The sequence below is a fragment of the Melanotaenia boesemani genome, chromosome 21 (assembly GCF_017639745.1).
Source record: "Melanotaenia boesemani isolate fMelBoe1 chromosome 21, fMelBoe1.pri, whole genome shotgun sequence".
Lineage (NCBI taxonomy): Eukaryota > Metazoa > Chordata > Actinopteri > Atheriniformes > Melanotaeniidae > Melanotaenia > Melanotaenia boesemani.
In genome coordinates, this window is record NC_055702.1 from 24,798,750 (window position 1) to 24,819,324 (window position 20,575).

At 41.6% G+C, this 20,575-nt stretch overlaps 2 protein-coding genes across 6 annotated transcripts in view; both read right to left on the reverse strand.

The window, feature by feature from the left end:
• Nucleotides 1-7,077: 7,077 nt before the first annotated feature.
• Nucleotides 7,078-17,181, reverse strand: si:dkey-94l16.4 (retinoic acid-induced protein 1). Of its 3 annotated transcripts, none has more exons than XM_041974415.1 (6): nt 17,005-17,181; nt 13,457-15,969; nt 12,215-12,308; nt 11,858-11,907; nt 11,706-11,775; nt 7,078-9,324 (listed from the first exon to the last, which is right to left on the reverse strand). In XM_041974415.1, the coding sequence occupies exons 1-5, from the start codon at nt 17,036-17,038 to the stop codon at nt 11,728-11,730; spliced, it is 2,739 nt and encodes a 912-aa protein (XP_041830349.1). In that variant the 5' UTR covers nt 17,039-17,181; the 3' UTR covers nt 7,078-9,324; nt 11,706-11,727. The 3 variants fall into 3 exon arrangements, with proteins under 3 accessions (XP_041830349.1, XP_041830351.1, XP_041830350.1); XM_041974417.1 differs by lacking the exon at nt 17,005-17,181 and adding an exon at nt 16,759-16,876; XM_041974416.1 differs by lacking the exon at nt 17,005-17,181 and adding an exon at nt 16,311-16,512.
• A 2,290-nt stretch (nt 17,182-19,471) lies between these two features.
• The window catches only part of LOC121632152 (myosin phosphatase Rho interacting protein), a 63,282-nt gene continuing 62,178 nt past the window's right edge, over nt 19,472-20,575 (reverse strand). For all 3 annotated transcript variants that reach the window (XM_041973359.1, XM_041973360.1, XM_041973361.1), the window contains one exon: nt 19,472-20,397. In XM_041973359.1, coding sequence (XP_041829293.1) covers nt 20,326-20,397 — 72 coding nt within the window. In that variant the 3' untranslated portion in view covers nt 19,472-20,325. The remainder of the gene's footprint in view (nt 20,398-20,575) is intronic.

The window sequence follows — 20,575 nt, forward strand, 5'->3', positions numbered from 1 at the left end:
TGTGAGTGTGTTAGTGTGTGTTGTGTATGTATGAATCTAAAAGAAGTGGATTTATTTAACTCTAAGAATTTTATTATTACTTATTTTAATCTAAAAAGACTATTTTTTCTATTGTTTTTTCTTTTTTCTTTTTGTAAAGTAGCTTTCTTTGTTTTCCATTCGACTGGAAATTGTAATATGACGACGAGGCTCAGCTGGAACCTCTGAAACACATCAGTATGAATACTTGTACATTTAAATATGTCAGATGATGAATAGATGTCAGATAGAGGATGCAGCCACTCCTGGTACAGTCCTGAATGAGAGAGAAGGATTATGATGTCTTTATGCCCCAACTCCAAAAAAGTTGGGATGCCGAGTAAAATGTAAATAAAAACAGAATATGATGGTTTACCGACATCATAAACTCATATTTCATTCCCGGTAGAACATAAACATCATATCTGATGTTGAAACTGAGACATTTTACCATTTCATGAAAAATATCTGCTCATTTTTAATCTGATGGAAGCAACACATCTGTAAAAGTTGGAACAGACAAAAACAAGTTGCATTACAGAGCATTTCAGAGAGGCAGAGTCTCTCAGAGGCAAACGGGGGCTCAGGTTTACCACTCTGAGACAAACTGGGTTAAAAATTGTGGAATAATTTCAGAAAAAATGTTCCTAAATATAATTTTTGAACATCTAACTATCTACACTGTGTAATATCATAAGATTTGGGGAATCCGGAGGAATCTCTGTATGCATGGGACAAGGCTGAAGGTCTAAACTGGATGTTGGTGATCTTGGGGCCCTCATGAAAGCAAAGATCCAGCAACCAAGGTCCAGGACTGTAGAGCAGCTAGAATCCTGCATTAGACCAGAATGGGACAACATTCCTCTCCTAAAACTCCAGCAACTGGAAAAAAAGAAAAAAATTTTTTAAGAAGAGGGGATGCTACATCATGCTAAACATCACCTGGAACTACTGTTCACAGATGTGTTGCTGCCATTAGATTCACTATCAGCTCATATTTTCCACGTTATAAAATGTCTGACATGTTATTTATGTTCTGATTAGTAAATCATTGCTTTTTATTTTTAGTTAAGTTCTACACAGTGTCCGAACGTTTTGGAATTGGGGTTGAGTTTATTTTATACTCTTGAAATTTAGTTTTGTTTAGTTTTTCTTCTAAACTTTTACAGGAAAAAAAAAAACCTCTGCCTCCATTGCTTTTGTTTTCATTGTAATTTTTACAGAACGTTTAACATTTTCTTTAAAACATTTTAGCTTAAAAATATCCAAAAACAAAGAAAATATCACCTCCAACTGAGTTTAAAAGAAGAAAAATAATTCAAGAGCCAACTTTTATGAACTGCATGCTCACACTTCACAAACAATTTGAACTGGCTTTAAAAAAAAAAAAAAAAGAAAAAAAAGAAATGTAAAATGTGATGTGAATTTTTTGCAGTAGCACAATTTCTTGCATTTTGTCCAAGAGCAAATACCTGAGTTACATCTCTTGAGACATCCTAGGGCTAAAAGAACCTGAACAATAATTAGTTTGTATTCTGTGTGATGTATTTGTACTATTGTTGTGTAATCATTTCACCAACTTAAAAAAACAAGCATGAAGACAAAGAGCGAGAGGCTTGAGTTTTTATTACAAGTGTGATGATCTGATGAGATTTGCTTCTAAAAGGCCTCTAATAAGATGGTGAAGCTTGAAAGTTTTTATTTTTCTACCAAGTTACAAATAATAGCTAAAAAGTTATCCATTCCTTACAGATCCTTTATGAATATCTCAGATATTCATCAAGGATCATTTGTAGGAATGGCTGCTAATGCTTTCCAGACACAAACCTGCATGAACGTGTATGTGGTTAAAAAAAAAAACGCTCTCTTGTAAAAACTCAATGTTTCTTCTGTCCCAGGCTGTCGTTCTCAGTAGACGTAGTTTAGCTGCAAACATGTTTATCTTGTGAGAGTGACTGAGGATCAGCTAAACTCAGCTACATGGAGCATTTTCATCATCTTCCTCAAAGCTGCAGCTCCCGGATCAGTCAGTGTGTATGCAAATTACTACATCTTGTGACAATCTCTGACCTCATCTGCAGCCTTCTGACTCAGAACAAAAGACAGTCCTGATGCGGACACTTGGGCCGGTTGTCTCCCTGTTAGCCAGCTGCAAGCAGCGCTGGCTCTGCGGCGTTTACTGCGTGTGCCCCAGCACATGAGATCTACATGACCATATGAGGCCTGTACATGAGCTCATCGTGTCATCTGCAGTATTCACCATGAAAACCTTGAATGATTTGACTTCAGATTTGGTGTTGTTATGCTAACTGCTGTGCCGCATATGCAAGCTGTTTGGTTTTAAGGAGGCTGTTAGCCTTCTTACTTCTGTAACACACTCAGCATCAACCTGTGCTGCTGAATCCAGAAAACCTGAACATGTTTAAACTTTATACCAACAAATCTTACTACCCGTTTGTTTTAGCAAACTGAACTACATTAGCATATCATTTCAAAGCCTGATAAAAAGGAGTGCTGTGCTCTTACATACATTTTTTCCTTTTGTTTTAGTTTTTTTGTATCAATTGTGGAGCCGATGCTGCTGAAAGAAAGTTTTACAGATGATTTATTTTCCAGATGGTGTGATTATTGACGCAAAGTCTGAAATTTCCAGCTGCTCTAACCTTATTTCTTTAAACATCTGTGACTAGCTGATATGAGTTGCACACGGCATTGCTAGCTATTTTCGATGTAGCTAAAGTTTGTCCTAAACAAGCAAAAAACATTCTATGTTGGGCACTTGCAACTAGTTTCTGCTATCCTCAGGCAGTAGTGGCAACTCTCTTCTCTATGAGGTACTATGTTTATCCTGAAAGTTGCTAGTTTTGTCTCTAGTTGCTCTGAGTGATCTCCCAAACAGGAAAGAAAATTCGGCAATAGTGGTGAAAGATTATGAATCCAGTCATGAAGGGCAACATTATACTTTCTAAATGTTAATTGATAAAGTAATGCTAACAGAATACAACACATTATCTTTACACTCGCTTTCATATCTGTTAGCGTAGCACTTATTGCCCTCAGACTGAACGATTTTGGATAATTTTCACCAAACAGACGTCCAAACAGCTAAAGATGTGTTCCAGTTGTCTTGTTGCAAGTGCCTGGGAGGAGATGACAGCATTAGTTGATAAGTCTTGTTTGGTATTCCCATGTTCAACTTGAAAAAGATAGCAAATTTGTGAGTATTGTGAAAGAGAAAATTACAAACAAATTGTGAAAATGTGAGAACGCCAGACAATTTTGGCGATAATGATTAATAAACCACATGTTTTCGCAACACTTCACAAACAAGCCCACCGTAATTATCGATAACAACTCAGTGCTATTTAACCTTAAAACGTAGTGGACACAAAACATTAAAAGTAATTAAATCTTTAAAATCTGAATTCTCAGGGTTCTCTGCAAATTATAAGTTCTCCGTTCAGAAAAATTAGATCAATTTGTCATTTTCGGCAAAAATTCCTTCAGAAAACAACCTTCAAAGACAACTAGAGCATGTTATAAAAACACAGAGTTGACTCTGCATTGACTGAACGCTGACTGGCTGAAAGTTAACTGAAGGCCCAAACCCAGCCGATAACATCTGATTTTTAACAGGACAAAACACTACAGGCCATAAACATCTAAAAACGAACAAATGAAAAACGAAAACCAAGCCACGCCTACATTTCAAGCTGTTCTGTCTTTTTAGGAAGCAGGAAGCTAACATGTAGGCTAGCTCTGATGTGGTTGTTTTTGCTGGTTCTGTGATGAACTGGTGACCAGTCCAGGGCATACCCTGCCTCTTGCCCAGTGGGATGGGCTCCAGCCTCCTTATGACCCCAAATTAGACACAGCAGGTATAGAAGATGGATTGTTTCGAAATACTTTGCTCTGAAAGCTCTAAACTCACATGAGTAAGAAAAGGAAGTCCCGATTGGTGATACCATACATTTAGATGAAAAATCAAGACGTTTTCTTTAATTCTCGCCATAAGTCCTCAAGGCTTTAAGAAAGTTAATCATCTGCTGTGTGTTGAAGAGTTATTGTTTGGTGGAAGTGGTGTTACTGGAGAGGCCAACATAAACCGTCTGTAGATGCAGGGGTGGAGCTAGAGCGGGCACCACGGGACGCTGGCCACCTCTGAAATCTGACGTCACACCCCAGGTGCAACCTCAAGTGATTGACAGGTCACTGAAGGAGGACAGAAAAGTTTCTCCAGACCTGCATGGATCACCGGTGTCACTACGCCAGTTTGAAGTAACTCTTAAAGTAGTTTCCAAATTAGTCATCCTTTAAAAACATTGACATTTGGCTGCACATTTCTAGAAGACATTTTGTACTACTAATGTTATGTAAGGTTACTAACCTGATGGTAGCTAATTTAAACGGGAGGCTTTCAAGGCTGCTAGTTTATTTTAAAATAAGCTTCAACATGAAAATCAGGTCAATTTAAGCTTGATAAAGTCTTATTTTGTGAAGGAAGACATAACAGTGAAGAGAAAGGGAGACATTTCAGACTTTTCTGTAAATAGGAAGGACACAGATCAGGTCGAGACAGACCCCAGTCCCAAAGTTAGCACCCTGACAGCTAGCAGCGTGGAGCTAGTCACAAGTCATTACGGCCTAACACAAGGATCCAGTCTACCCCCACCAGAAAGTAAACCAGAACTGATCCCTTACTACCACATCAAGCTCCAAACAACCATCTTACCTTTCCATGAACCTTTCTGAACTTGTTGCTAATATTTCCACTTGATCCAGATTATTAATGTGAAGATGTTTTATCTCTAATGTGACCAGTTATCAGAGCAGTGTTAGAGAGGGGAACACAATCATTTCCCTTATTACCACACGACCCCCCCTGATAAAGTCTTGCCCACCCTTTGCCCCCCTTGTATAAAAGTGTAGCCCCGCCACTGTGAGGATGGGATCTCTTATAGTTATTGTAATATTTGGTGCTGGAAGCAGCCATGAAGTCACCTGTAGAGGACTGAAATATTACCAGAAACCTTCGCAGTTTAATTGTTTGCACCTCCAACAACACGGCAGACATTTTGCACTTTAGGGGAATTTTCATTCAGTAATGTGATTGATCGTTTGAATGATGACTGGGTTACTGATTCATGAGCTAACTTCCTTTCTCCTGCTTCCAGCGTCTGAGTCAGTCAGCACTGCTTCATCATCTCATCTATAATGTGACGTGTTGTACTGGAGCTCCACTGTCTTTCTGTCTGGTGACTTCTTTTAGTCAGTAGATGACTACAGCACTCGTATTCAGTTTGGTCTTTGCAATACAGCTGTCTTCCTGTAAGCTGAGATTTAGTCAATAAAATGAGAATCTGTGTTGGAGTGATATTTGGCTTTTGTCTTTATTTTTTATTAATTTTTTTTTGTTTTGTTTTTATCCCAGCGAACCCATGCTTTAAAACAATGAAATCAGCAGGTAGAGAAGCACAATGCAACAACTTACTGACTGGTGAATTTATCAGACCATGTTTACATCAAGACTTTACAGAACTTTGACATTAAATTTAAAAGAGCAAGGAAATAATTTAGATTTATGCAGCTCTACTAAATAAATGCACACATTATATTCTTATAACTACAGCAACAAATTAGGAAGTTTGACAGGTGAGTATTTCAGAGCTGGAGCCGCTGAATAATTTATTTTCACCATCTCCATGAAAGGAGACAGATTCATAGCACTTCAACCTAGTTTTTACATAAGACGGCCATTTAGTTTTCATTGGTCATGCAACTAAGAAAAGCAACAAAAATTTTATTCAGTTTATAAAATAGTTAAAACAAGTTTCTGTTGCTAGAATGTTCCATAAATTCTTTCTAAGAAACACTGTCACTTTATCAGGTCCACCTTTTAGTAGAGTTTGGAAACATGAGACACATGATGAGAATCTCCCGTTCCACCACATCCCAAAGCTGCTCTACTGGACTGAGATCTGGTGGCTGTGGAGGCCGTTGGAGTCCAGTGAACTCATTGTCATGTTCTAGAAAGCAGGTGGAGATGATCTGAGCTTTGTGACATGGTGCATTATCCTGCTGGAAGTAGCATCAGAAGATGCTCCACTGTGGTCATAAAGAGAAGGACATGGTCAGCAACAATACTCAGGTAGGCTGTGGTGGTTAAACCAGACCACGTTGGTACTAAGGGACCCAAAGTGGGACAAGAAAATCTCCCCCCACCATTACACCAGCAGCAGCCTGAAGCGTTGATCCAAGGCAGGATGGATCCATGTTTTCATGATGTTTCCACCAGATTCTGAGCCGAGCATCTGAATGTGGAGCTGAAATGGAGACTCATCAGACCAGCAACGTTTCTCCATCTTCTATTGTCCAGTGTTGGTGAGTGTGTGTGAATTTTAGCCTCAGTTTCCTCTTCTTAGCTGACAGGAGGCACCCGGTGTGGTCTTCTGCTGCTGTAGTCCATCTGCTTCAAGGTTGGACGTGTTGTGTGTACAGAGATGCTGTTCTGCAGACCTTGGTTGGAACCAGTGCTTATTGGACTTCCCGTTACCTTTCTACCATCTCCAACCAGTCTGTCCATTCTCCTCTGACCTCTGACATGAACAAGACATTGTGGTCCAGACAACTGCTGCTCGCTGGACATTTTCTCTTCTTCAGACCATCTCTGGAAACCCTAGAGATGGTTGTGTGTCAAAATCCCAGTAAATACTCAGACCAACAACCATGCCACGTTCAAAGTCACTTAAATCCTCTTTCTTCCTTATTCTGATGCTCAGTTTGAACTTTAGCAAGTCGTCTTCACCATGTTTACATGACTATGTGTGTTGATCTGCCATGTGATTGGCTGGTTAGGTATTTGTGTTAATGACGGGTGAGTTATCTAATAATTTAGAAATGGATTATTAATCATCCATAAGCCTATAAAAGAGCTACATAAATGCAGACTGTTAACCATTCTGCATGCAGTTTTGATCATTTTGGTGTTTTGTGTATTCTTATTGGCACATAAAGTATAATCTCATTAATTATTCAACAAATCTAACTCTAACACAACATTGAACAAAATATTTAATTTTGACAATAACAAGCCCTCTGACACTCCAAAAGGTGAACGAGACAGTACAAAAAAGTCTGACATAAGGCTATGACAACATGGGTTGGCAGTCCAAGTCCAATATTTAACTTAAAAACACCACAGCACTGACAGGTGGAGGCGTTGGAATGTAAGGGAAGGGTTAGTGTGTACCAGGACAGAGGAGAAAATCCACATCCTGCTACAAGTTTCAATACTCTCGTCAAGGTGGGGTTAACACAACAAACAACTCTGAACATAAAAATCAAATCATTACAATATCTGAGGTTCGGCCCTGAGATAAACACCAACAAATTAATTAAGAATACAAACATTTTGTACATTTGTAAGAACATATTCCAAAAATCTCTATTTGGTAGAAGTTGATTGCAAGTAAAAAAGAAAGAACTGCAGTGAAACTCCAGGTTAGCTGACACTAAATATTCCCACATTTCACTGCAACCAAATATAAAAACAAACCGCAGAACATAAACGATGGCACACATGGAACAGCTGTGGTGTTTTCATACGGAGCTAGAACGGGACCAAAGCTTCCTAACGTTTATCTCCATATTTTAATTTGTTAAAAAAAGTTCAGGCAGAAATTAAATCTACAAGTACAGATTAATCCTGCATGTCTGAAGATACAAAAATTCAGTCAGTTTTAGGAAACATTTGTCCCACATTTAAAACGGTATTTTTTATACCTGCAGAATTAATCTGTAGTTGTTCCACTAACAAACAGGGAGATACAAGTCACGCAGCTTCGTCCGCAGCGTCGCTGCATATGTTCAGGGTGAGATCTGGGGCTCTTCAGAGTTTCTGCTGCTCATGAGCCTTCAGCTGCCTCAGGCTGCGACAGTCATGGTTTAACGGTCTCAGACGGCCTGACGCTGCCCCTAGTGGTGCTAATGTAGAAGTACACAAAGACTGCAACAGATTACACAGACTTCCTCTGAAACAAACGGGTTGAGGGGCTAAAGTCGGACCTCTACACCCGATTCAACCCTGGGAGCTGATCGCGGTACATGTTTTATTCAGTCCCAGAGAGTCAGAGTTCTCTTTGTGCCTCCGATTATTACTGACTGCAACAGAAAAGTGCACGCAAGCTGCATTCAGCCATCAGGACATCCAGAGGAAGCCTCGTACGTACATCCACCGGTTTGTTGTTGCGCCACTTAACTACAGAGTACGACAACTGTGGAGACCTCTGTATGTCTGATGAGGCTTTTTCACAACAGTTGAAGCTCAAGTCAAGAGTTTAAGCTGAACCACAAACCAATACGAACCAAACGTTCAGCTAAGCACCAAATTAGTGCTACATCCCTCGTGTTTGTGCAGTGTAGCTGATCTGCAGCTGGAGAGGTTTTACATGTGCTGCAGAAGTCAAACCAAGCCTAAATTATTCATTCATCATCTCCATGACAGGATCAGACGTTTTTTTCTTTTAAAGAACTGATTTAAAGGCAGAACAGGCAAACGGCGTGGATGCGGTTAAACGCTCCCAGCCCGACGCAGGAAACCAAAGTGCTTCGAGTTACACACAAAAAAAGTTTCATTCAGATGGGAAGAGGCGAGCCTGGAGTTCAGAGAGCGATCACATGAGGCCATGCCTCCTCACAAAATACATTCAAACACACACTGATCAGCTCGTCCTGCCACATCAGCCACGGCGTTCTGGGCGACTTTTCCACGGGTGGTGGTCCCTGGATGTGGCAGCAGAATAACGAACCAAAATCTCCGTAAAACTGGCTTCAGACTCCTACATCAAACTGCTTTACCAATAACTTAAAGTAAAAGAAGCAGCACACACACACTTACACACACATTTAAACCTCTCTGACAACTGCTAATAAGCCCAAAATTCAGGAATAAATAAACCAAATATAATCAAATACTTAGAAAATCTCTAAAAAATTAAATATCTTTGATTGTTATTCATATTTAATCCAAAAGGAAAGAAAATCCTGTATAAATAACCACACACGGCAAATTCAGCAAGTTCCATCCTCAGCCCGGGGGGGCGTTGGCTGACGAGTACCGGCAGGCTGGACCGAGGAAGGTTTTGATGACCGGGGTCCTTCCAGTCGCAGTGTTGGGGTTAACAGTGCAGTTGAAGAGCAGAAGCTGAAGTTAAGGTTTGTTGGTGCTAGTTGTCAGTCAGAAGAACACTGGTCCCTTGCCGCCATGGTTACCAGCTCAGAGAGGGGGAGAAGAACCCCTGCAGGATGCTGCGAGAGGGAAAAAAGAAGATAAATGGAGAGAAAATGACTTTAGTCCTCAGATCTTAACATCTTCCAGCTGAGCCCATCATGATGTGATGGAGTCATATGACATGAATCTGTGGTCAGAAACAGCTTTTCAACACCGGCTAACTGAGCTCATTTAAAGCATCATCAGAGAGCTTCATGTTCATGATGGGACTGTAAACTCAGGCGCAACAAACTTAAAGACTTCAAGCAAACCGATAGAAACGTCTTTATCCATCATCTCTGAGGTAAGACCCATGATCTGATCTTCACATCTAACATCAAACTTCATCTGGTATCAGAGCTTTTCCTGACTGCTGCTTACTGGCTGGACCTGCAGCTGCATGCTTCTCTCAGACCACGTCATAGTGGTGGTGGACTGATGAGCTGCAGCAGGCTGTACTGGACCTCATTTTCTCATGTTCAGGGGTTACAAACAGAACGGGATCCTTTGGTTTTGGTCTGATGGAAGCAGCTGCTGGTTCGTGTGCAGGGGACAGAAACTCGTCAGCTTTAAAAACAAGACTCAAAACGTACATTTGAGGGAGATTTTCTGTTAAGTCATCTCTTTTGGCTTTTCTTTCTATGATCTACTTCATGGATTATATCTTTATATTACTGTTTAGTTACAAAAATAATAAAACTATTATTGTATTTACTGGATTTATTTGTATTATTTTCATTTTTAAGTTTTATGACTGTTGTAAAGTACCTGTTAGTTATTGTAAAGGGCTATACAAATAAAACTTGATTTATTGATTGTTGTGTAATTTAATCTCCTTTTATTCTGTAACGCACTTAGAGTTGCTCTTGTGTGTTTAATAAAGTGTTATATAAATAGAGTTGAGGGTTGAATCTCGTAGCGATACACTCTTTGTTCCAGCCTTGACACACTGACGCGTTAATCTGTTTTTTTTTCTGGTGGCTGGTAAATTGGACGCCACCTTGTGGCGGTAGTAATGTACTACTACTAGGTGTTGGTTGAATCAAGACCATCATATTGAGATGAGAGTGGCGTAAGTATTCGACTTCTTACTAGGGCTGAATGATTGTTTTTAAATGAAAAATTAAGATGTTGCGATTAGCAAAATGCAAAGAGCGTTAATTTACATGCAACACGCCGCCTGATCCAGGCTTCAAACCCGCAGCATCAACGGTTTGACCAATCCACTCGCTTCAGCTTCTAGTCGTCTTTCTAGGGGTGACAGTGCGGTCCTTCAAACCTCATCGTGGACTAAGTTTCTGTAAGAGTGAAGCGCCGAATCGCTCTAATTCTTCTTAAAGTTCGGATCTCAGATAAAGCGTTGACGGTAATAAAACCTACAAAGAATACTTCATCAATTTTAAGCCGAAGTATGACTCAGGAGTTCATCAATGACAGTAGATCACTACAAACTCTGCTAATGTGCTCTCCTGACTCCTGGTTCAGCTGGTTTCCATGGAGACGAAGGAGGTTTTATAGTGAAGGATTCCCTCTTCCTATCATAGACTATCTCAGGCTTCACTTCTTTCTGGACCCTCATGGTGTTTCTAAGGTGAATGTGGGGCTATCTCTGGACCCCCCTGACTGACTACTGATGGAGGTGTCCATCGTCAGCTGATGGCTTCCTGAGATATTTACCTGTGTAACGCCGCTATTAGAACACCTGGAAAACTGCTTAGCTTTGTTCCTGATCAGACATGACTTTATTCATTCCTAGATGGCCTGGGCTGCTGTCCTCTGGTTCTAACTGAAAATAAATAATAATGTAATTTCTACTGTGTTCCAGGTGAATCTACTCTGACACAGTAACATCTTGATTGTGACACTTCTGTAGTAATCTCACATGCCTCAGCTTTCTGTAGAGACCAAGATAAACATGCAGCCCTTGTAGTTGTAAAGAAATATAATTTATTTTGTCATTTCAGACAGGAGACAGAAAAATAGGCCTCCTTATGAAGAGGATTAAACTGAGCTTCAACATGGATGCAAAGTGAATTCATCTGTAAAAAAAAACTGGGCTGATTTCTGTTTTAATGGCATCACCTGCCAATTTACAGACCCTGGTCCAGACATCGTTCATAAACCCTGACTGCAGCAGCATTCAGAAGCAGCCTTTGCAGTGATAATCCCGATAAACCACACCTGCTGTGTAGAGCAGCATTTCTGAACATCTCACGCTGCAGGAAGTTCAGCTTTTATACTGAAAACATGTTGAAATGATGTAACAGAGCGGCTCTGAAGAGGCGTTCTGGCTGTTAGAAAAACAAACTGCTTCAGACAAGATTTTATCATCTGAACCAGCTTTGAACCGACACCAGCACCTGCTAGAAAAGTGGTTTCTATGCAACTTGCTGCATATATCTGAGCAGAGGAGGCTCACCTCAGGAGGCTTCTGTTAACTGTCACCTGTCGTCCCATCGGCTCCCTGGAGGTGCTTTGATAGTTTTGTTCTGAGAAAAGAGCAGAGATTAAAATGACTGAAATCCTCTCCACCATCCTACAGATTTAATTAAAGGTTTTCTTTCTGCTTACTTTGTGCTTCTTACACTTCATGGAGAAATTCTCTTCAATCAGGACACAGTCTGCTGGAACAAGAGGAGACGGCACAATGATTCAACCGCCCACACATGCAAGTTCAGGGCTGGTGGAAGCGATGACGGCCAGCCACACCTCACAAAACAGCCCGTTTTCAGACCAGCAAGCACACGGATAACAACATTCACACACAGCTACAGCTGCTGCTGCATGGAGCGATCCATTTCATAAAGAACGTTAACTTCACACAAACCAAGTGCAAATATCAGGAAAGAGGAGCAGATAGCGCATAAATGGAGGGAAGCAGAAAACACACCAGCGAAGAAACTCTGTGCGACTTGGATCGACACCCACCTGAATCCAGAGCACACCTGTAGTGGTACTTATTAGGACAGCCTTTAAAGAAGCAGCCCAGAGTAGCACCTGGATTGTGGCACGCCGAACACATCTGGAGACAAGTTAGAAGAGAGACAACAGAAATCAGCGGGACGCTCAGACGGATCATCTGAGCTTTAACAAAGAACCGCTACTGAAAGTCGTTTCCAGCTCCTCATCTTTACGCCCTTCATCCTCCCGTCAGTTAGCTTAGCTTTGCTAAATGATATTTGGTGTGAGAAGCTGACATGTTGAAAGTGAGAATATTCGGCCCAGCATGCTCGTGTGTGGTTACACTGAAACTATGAAGTCATCTAGCAAAGCAATACTTCCAGTTTTCTTTCATATTTTCACCCTTTTCTATGTGTAAAGATCAATCTATTCACAGGAAGGAAAAAATGCTTTTTGTGCTTCAGTTTTCTTTCTTAAATGTTTTTTTAAACAGATACTTTTACTAATCAAGTCAAATAAAATGTTCAGTATTGTGTTAAAGGACTTCAACAATCCTTCATTTCTTTAGCTTTTGTTTCCATGGAGCTGGACTTGTATTCTTTAAATGGTCTCCAGATTTCCTGAAGGTCTTTAGAATATTTTCTTTGGATATTTTCTGCTTTTTCTCTCATTTTCAGTTCAGTCTGTATACACGACCACTTTCAGAGCAATGTGTATTGTTGTTAACAGACTTATTCAAGCATTAGAAGGAAAGCATCTCGGTATGAACCACTGTCATGTCTACAGACAACTTGGCAAAGAACAATATTTAAATGGTATTTTTAGCCAGTTTGTTACCAGCATCCTGTCACAAAGACTATTCAGACTATAACTTTGTGAATTACTGTTATTTAAACTAATTTTAATAGCACTAAACTGAACTGTATGAACAATACGCATTGTTCTTTTTTCTGATGGGGTACTCCAGATCCACAGAAATAACTATAAATTCAGTTTTTTGTAGGGTGCTTCCACAGAACAATGGCTCAAGATTCAAATGCTGTACTTATGCAGCTTTTAAAATAAATGAAAACACCCTCTGCTGTCTCTAACTTCAGTTTTTGATACACAAAAAGAAAAATGTAAGTCAGCTGTTTCCTTCTAGAATTTTTCCCTGAGGATCTGCAGTTTGAGCTGTTAAATCTAGTTTTTATTTCCAGCTCCATTGTGTCCGTCACATGGCCAAATGGAACCGTGTTGGTCTGTGTTGACATTAAAGAGCAGGTTTACCGTCTCCTGGGCCACCTTGACGGCCTCCTTCAGCCCGTAGACTTTGCCCTTCACGAGGAACACTCCTGCAGACCAGATACCGCAGTCCTCATGGAGCCAGTATTCACAGGGCTCCAGAGGCAGCACAGGTGGGCTGTACCAGTCCTCCACATCTTCAGGACCAGCATCTGACCGAACACGCTTGGCTGCAGGGCTGCTGGTACCGTTGCCTGTCCACCTGCGGGTCCCCATGAGGCCCTTCTGCTTCAGCTGAGCTCCTGGCCTGAGGGCCCACGCCGTGGGTGGGAGGGCACACTTCCTCCCACGACCCCTCATGCTGTAGGAGGAAGAGTCAGAATCACTGTAATCATCCTCTTTCAGCCCCGATGAGCTAGTGGGCGTTTTAGTGCTCGGTCGGTACCCCTCAGGGTAGTAGGGCCCGTGTAGGTCCCCCAGGTCGATGGCGTTGGCCGACTGGCCACAGAGGCAGCAGACGAGGGCGCGCTGGTGCTGGCTGTGGGTGGATGCCCGGCCCAGCTGCAGACAGGAAGTGCTGGGGACAACGTTAGAAATGAAGCTGCTGCTGTGAGCCTGCTGCTGCTTCTTGTGTGGCATCTTCACCTCCTCAGGGTAGTTGACGACGGTGCAACATGATGGCAACGCCTGCCGACGCTCCACATGGATAAACGGAGAGAATGTATCCAACCTCTGGTCCCTTTTCTCCTCCTTGAAGTTAACGTACTTCAGCTTGATCTCAGGCTCCTTGGGGGAGAACATGGAGGGCAACTGGCTTGGTTTCTGTTTCTTCCGCCTCCGTTTAGGAGCGCTGGCCGCCTTCGTCTTGGCAGTTGGAGATGCTTTGCTGGCAGGGGATTTGGTTTTGGTTTGGCCTTGGCTTTTCTTTGGAGACGTTGACGGTGACGACGGAGAAAACCTTGACACGTGAACTTCCACTGAGGGCTCCGGCTGAACCAGCAGCTCTGGCTCCTTCTTTGAGTTCTTGCACAGAGCAAACGGAGGACTCGACTGCGATGAGGGTTTCCTCTTTGACTTCACGATCTGTGGCAGGTGCACCACTTCTTTCTTTGCACTTGCAGAGCGAGAACTTTTTGGAGGTATGCTGTTATGCTTCTTCCTTGTCTTGAGTTCAGAATCAGAGGTAGTGTCTTTGCAACTGTCAGTGTTAGCGTTACAAGATTTACCCTTTTTATTCACTTTTATAGCTTTACTTTGCACCGTGCCTCTCCTCTTCCGCACCGACATGCCGTCGTTCCTCTTAGGAGTGGCAAAGCTGGAATCATGTGTTGTTGATTCAGAGGCACTGGCTGTTTTATTGGTGAGTACACATCCGGACACATTATACCGGCTTGAATTGATATTCATGACAATGGCCTCCAGCCGTGTCCCTCTACTGGAACGAACTGGGAGCTTTCTTTGCTTTAGAGTTCTCTCTAGAGCCTTTGCATTCCCGTTCATGTGGGGAACGCCATTACTTTGCTCATTTTCTACAACACCATCTGTCAAGTCAATCAAAGGCTCCAACAGCGTCTTCCTTCGATGTGTTCTCGGTTTATTCTCATCACTTGCGGTCCTTTCTGTACTGGAGGCGTCACACATCATGTCAGGTGTCTCCAGGAAAGAGTTGACTGCGCTGGGAGAGCTGGAGGCCTGAGGGAGGACAAAAACATCCTCCACACCATCCAGTGAGGTAGCGGATGGAGAGACGGGATCCTCCAGAGGACTCCGATAATCCCTGCTCTGTGAACACAAATCTCTCACTCCAGCGCCATCTGAGACCACCACTGAGTGCTGATTCTTAACGAGAACCTCTGGTTTCTCTCCATCCTCATTCACCCTTGTGTCTGGTGAGGAATTGGTGCATTCTCCAGAGCTCGTCTGCCTATCCAGCTGACCGTTCTCCAAAGCGCTGCTGTTTTCCTGAGGAAGGTTTTGATCTCGTATAGGGTGTTCTACATATTCATCACAGGAGACCCTTTCACCATTAAACCCCAGAGGATCCTGCTTTCCACATCCAGCCACAACACTCTCTGGTCCCGACGAGAGAAAATGTTCAGTCTGTTGCGTAGTGAGGTTCATGGGCTCCTCTGCATGCTCCAAGTCATGCTGGGTCAATGCACAAACGAGCCCGTTATCTGTGTCACAGTGAGGGTGGAGGGAGAACTTGCTGATAGCCGGCACGCTGTACAGGGGTGGGCGTTGAGATAGGGAGTCATGAGTGGAGAAAACATGAGACCTGCTCACGTAGGAGAGAGTGACTGTAGTGTGGGAGAAGGCATTGTCTGGTTGAATTTGATCCCCTGATTGAAGCAGGATGTCCGAGGAGCCGGTTTCTGAGAATTGTAATCCCGGGTCGGTGGTCCTGGAATTTGGGTACCAGCCAGGACTCTTGACCATCCGTAGGGCATTGAGGGCTGTGGTCTTCCTGGTCAGGTCAATCACAGTGGAGATGTTGGAAGTGGTGACATCTTCAGGCTGTAGATCTTCTGAACTCCCAGGGGGCTGCTCCATAACAACTAGAAATGATGAAAAGTAGAAAAATCATGGATGAGCACGTTTCTGAGATTAAATCAACCTCATCTTACCTAGAGTACATTTTCTAACCACAAGGGCTTAAAAAACTCATTAATAGTTACACTTTTCTGCTTTGACTTGTTACTTTGACAGTTGCGTTGGTGGAAACTTCAATTTTTATGTTTAATTTAAACCGTCAAGGAGACGGTTTAACCACCGTCCATCCCTGCAGTCACGCCGCTGACATTAGCGAGAAAACTGACGTGTACTTGATTTTCATTTTCGCTGGAGAACAAAGCAAGGATTAACCGGCAATTACTGTTTTAGCGTTGTTTAAGTTTACCTCAACGTTATTAAATGTCTACAAACCGGGTTATTAGATTCAGCTAATAATAATTCTCCAGACTATGACTTCCCCCCCAACCGACCACCGGTGACAGGTCAGGTTTGCTAGTTAGCTTAGCCGGAGCTAACGTTAGCACGCTAGCTAGACCCGGTAGCGTTTCCTTAACGTCGAACTGCATTATATATTTAATTGCTTTAAAAGAGTTGTCGCTAAAGACGGCATTTAATTAACCAAATAAGGTGTCCTAACACCTACAACTAAACGGTAACAACCACTTCTCACTTCGGCCAAGGTTACTTCCCCAAAAAATGTGATTACTCCAATAAAATTACAACTTGTACAGTTTGATTACACACACTACTGGTTACCAGCAAATACGGCTCTTCATAACTTTGTTGTAGTTACAACACAATTTAAAAATTAAATAATTTGCCTAAAAATTTACCCTTTGTTGTGTTACAGTAATTCCGATTTAAAGAATGGACCTCAACCGTTCAGATTAAATAAACTTTAATAGTAGAAAGTGACAGAATTAAAACGACAAACTACATTTTACTAAATTGCTGACTACTTTGGATGGGGTTCGGCATCCCTCCACTTAAAACAGTACGCACCGGGGCAAGGCCCGGCTGGATGAAACAAAGACCGTACGGAGGTTATACTGGGTGCTGTGCGGCTGTTCAAAACTTACCCGGACGTGGGAAACCGTAACGTTTTATGAACATCCAGTTAGGAATCCAGCTCACCCTGCCTCCCCTTCAAGAAAACATTTTTTTTCTTCAAAGTCCCAATAAAACTGAAGCAGCGAGAACCCTTAATTAAATAAATATCCACTCACTTTCCAGTAACACACTACTCTAATAGCAGCTGTGTCAAGTTGAATCGAACAAAATCTGTAACTTCCGGTTATACTTCACAATAACATGATAATAAATAAATTAATAAACAAACAAATAAATATTGAAATCATATAATTTGTTTATTCAAATGGAAAACCGATGAAACGAAAAAAAAAAATTAAATTACAAAACAATTTAATTCACTAGATAAAAAAAAAAAGAAATCTAACTCCTGGTTAAAGCTTGTCAAAAATTCAAAGTCTTAAATTAAACTAGATAGGCGGGTTGAAATAAAACTGAAAGAAGTTTTTACTTTTGTTTGTACATAAGATTACCATTTTATTGTAATAAACAGTTAATTATTTCCCTAAATCTGGATATTTCTTTCAAAATGTTTCACACATCATTCATAAGTAACCCTGCTCCCCATTAACAAAAAAAAAAAAAAAAAAAAAAAAATCTCTAGACCTGCCCCTGGTTCAGTTGCATGCTGGCTCATTTCAGGGAACTTCACATGTAAACTGAGCAGCCAGGAAACAATTGAGTCAGCTGTAGACCTGAGGTATTATGGGAGAAGTCTGGCATGAGCAGTCCCACCCAGATTGGTTCAACTCAATGCTTTTGAGTAGTTAATAAATTCTTCAAAAAAATGGTTGTTGGCTTTATGATTTTGACTAACCGGCGGATAGTGAGATTTGGGATCTGTGTGGGTGCTGACCACCTACTGCCATGTGTGGAAATCTAAAAACACCTCGTTTATTGGTCATTTTGTACCTTGGATTTTAAATGATTCTGCATTGATTTCCAGTGCTCATTAAGAATTCATTGTTCAGTAGATTTTTAAGGGCAATTCTAGTTCCTGCAAATGGTCCTACACCTACTCATTCTTGTTGTCAGGTGAAGGTGTTTCTCTGTTGAAATAACAGTTATCTAGACATTCAAATTGACCTCAAAGTCCTGGATGAACTGGTAAATGACCATTGCTATTTGATCCCTGAAAAAAAAGAAGAAAAAAAAAAACAAAACAAAGAAATTGAGCTATGGAAAAGCACAGGAAATACACCCCTCTTGTCCAAGTACCAACAAAACTTAAGCATACACAATGTACGTGGTTGTTGGTCTGAGTATTTACTGGGATTTTCACACACAACCATCTCTAGGGTTTCCAGAGAATGGTCTGAAGAAGAGAAAATATCCAGTGAGCAGCAGTTGTCTGGACCAGAATGTCTTGTTGTCAGAGGTCAGAGGAGAATGGACAGACTGGTTGGAGATGATATAAAGACAACAGGAAGTCCAATAAGCACTGGTTCCAACCAAGGTCTGCAGAACAGCATCTCTGAACACACAACACATCCAACCAGCAGATGGGCTACAGCAGCAGAAGACCACAGCTAAGAACAGGAAACTGAGGCTACAATTCACACACACTCACCAACACTGGACAACAGAAGATGGAGAAACGTTGCTGGTCTGATGAGTCTCCATTTCAGCTCCACATTCAGATGCTAGGCTCAGAATCTGCTGGAAACATCATGAAAACATGGATCCATCCTGCCTTGTTTCAACACTTCAGGCTGCTGCTGGTGTAATGGTGGGGGGAGATTTTCTTGGACCACTTTGGGACCCTTAGTACCAACGTGGTCTGGTTTAACCAGCACAGCCTACCTGAGTATTGTTGCTGACCATGTCCATCCCTTTATGACCACAGTGGAGCATCTTCTGATGCTACTTCCAGCAGGATAATGCACCATGTCACAAAGCTCAGATCATCTCCACCTGCTTTCTAGAACATGACGATGAGTTCACTGGACTCCAACGGCCTCCACAGTCACCAGATCTCAGTCCAGTAGAGCAGCTTTGGGATGTGGTGGAACGGGAGATTCTCATCATGGATGCAGCCGACAAACCTGCAGCAACTGTGTGATGCTGTCATGTCAATATGGAGAAAACCTCTGAGGAAGGTTTCCAACAACTTGATGAATTTATGATACTAAGAATTAAGGCGAGAATGAAGGCAAATTGGGTCCAACTCTGTACTAAAAGGTGGACCTGATGAAGTGACAGTGAGTGTTTCGTAGAAAGAATTTATGGAACATTTTAGCAACAGAAACTTGTTTTAACTATTTTATAAACTGAATAAAATTTTTGTTGCTCTGCTTAGTTGTATGACCAATGAAAACTAAATGCTGTCAATATGGAACAAAAAGGGGGTCCAAAGTACCTATTGATAAATGGTGTTTGGAAGGAAAACAGTGGCATTCAGTTAGAGATTCAAATCAATGTAAAAAACAAAACTTTTAAAACAGTCAAGACGAAGGAAAGGGTGCAAAAATATTTATTGCTAATAAACCTGTAGTCAGTTGGTGTATATTTGCTTTATATTTACAATAATAGAGTACAGAGGAATGGGAATGTTAAAGAAAAATCCCAACCGTTTAAATAAATACAAAGGGACTGCCACTGAACAAGACTACAAACATAACCTGAATGACTCCTATACAGCTGGACCAAACACTGCAGCGAGAAAAAAAACAAAAACTATAGCTTTCATTTATATATTTAAATTATAGTCAGTGAACGCATCCATCTGCATTCAGCCGTTACCTTTAGAGGGGGAATCAGAGTTTTATGAGGGACTTGGTCATCTAGAAGCCGGGCGGTGAAGCGAAGTGGGCGGGTGCATGTTTTCTAACGCAGACGAGCACTTTTCGTTGTGTACGGAGCGACGCCTCCATCGGTGCTGTCGTAAGTGTAGCGGAGCGATGACGTGCAGCCTCAACGCCGGACTAATTCCTATGGTTTCTCTTATGCAAGTGTAACTTGTCAGTATTTAGCGTTTAGCCATTGAACGTTACATTCAGGTCTTTGGCTAGCAACAGTCTAGAGTTAAAACAGTAGCTTACACAGTCATAGTTTAGTGTACGCAGGACAGATGCTCATTTTAAAAACAGTATTTACAATAAGACATAGCAGAAAAAAACAATACAAAATGTCACAGTTAACTGAAGTGCATGGATGCAAACTCTAGACATGAAAACTTCATACCGTGTTTTTCTTTAACATATGATCCGTGTTTGGTGACCAGTGTGTAGTATAACTAAATAAGTCATTAGAGTTAAAATATAGTGGGCTTCTAAACATGCAGCAAGGTAGGCAGACGTGGTGCGTCGCTGTCAGAACTCCTTAGTGTCTTTATTTTCAAACAGGTGGAGCCTCTGCTCCGCCGTCAGCCCTTCCTTCAGACTCTGCAGGGATGGAGACAGAAAACAGACACCAGTTATGTTTCTTTTCTCAGTGTTATTCTGTTGTAACCCTGTGATTATTCATCCAAAACGGGGATTTCACATGCTATATATGATAGAAAACCCTTCTACACTCTTTGTGCTGTGGTGCCCCGAACCCGACTTATACAAACAGCTGGTT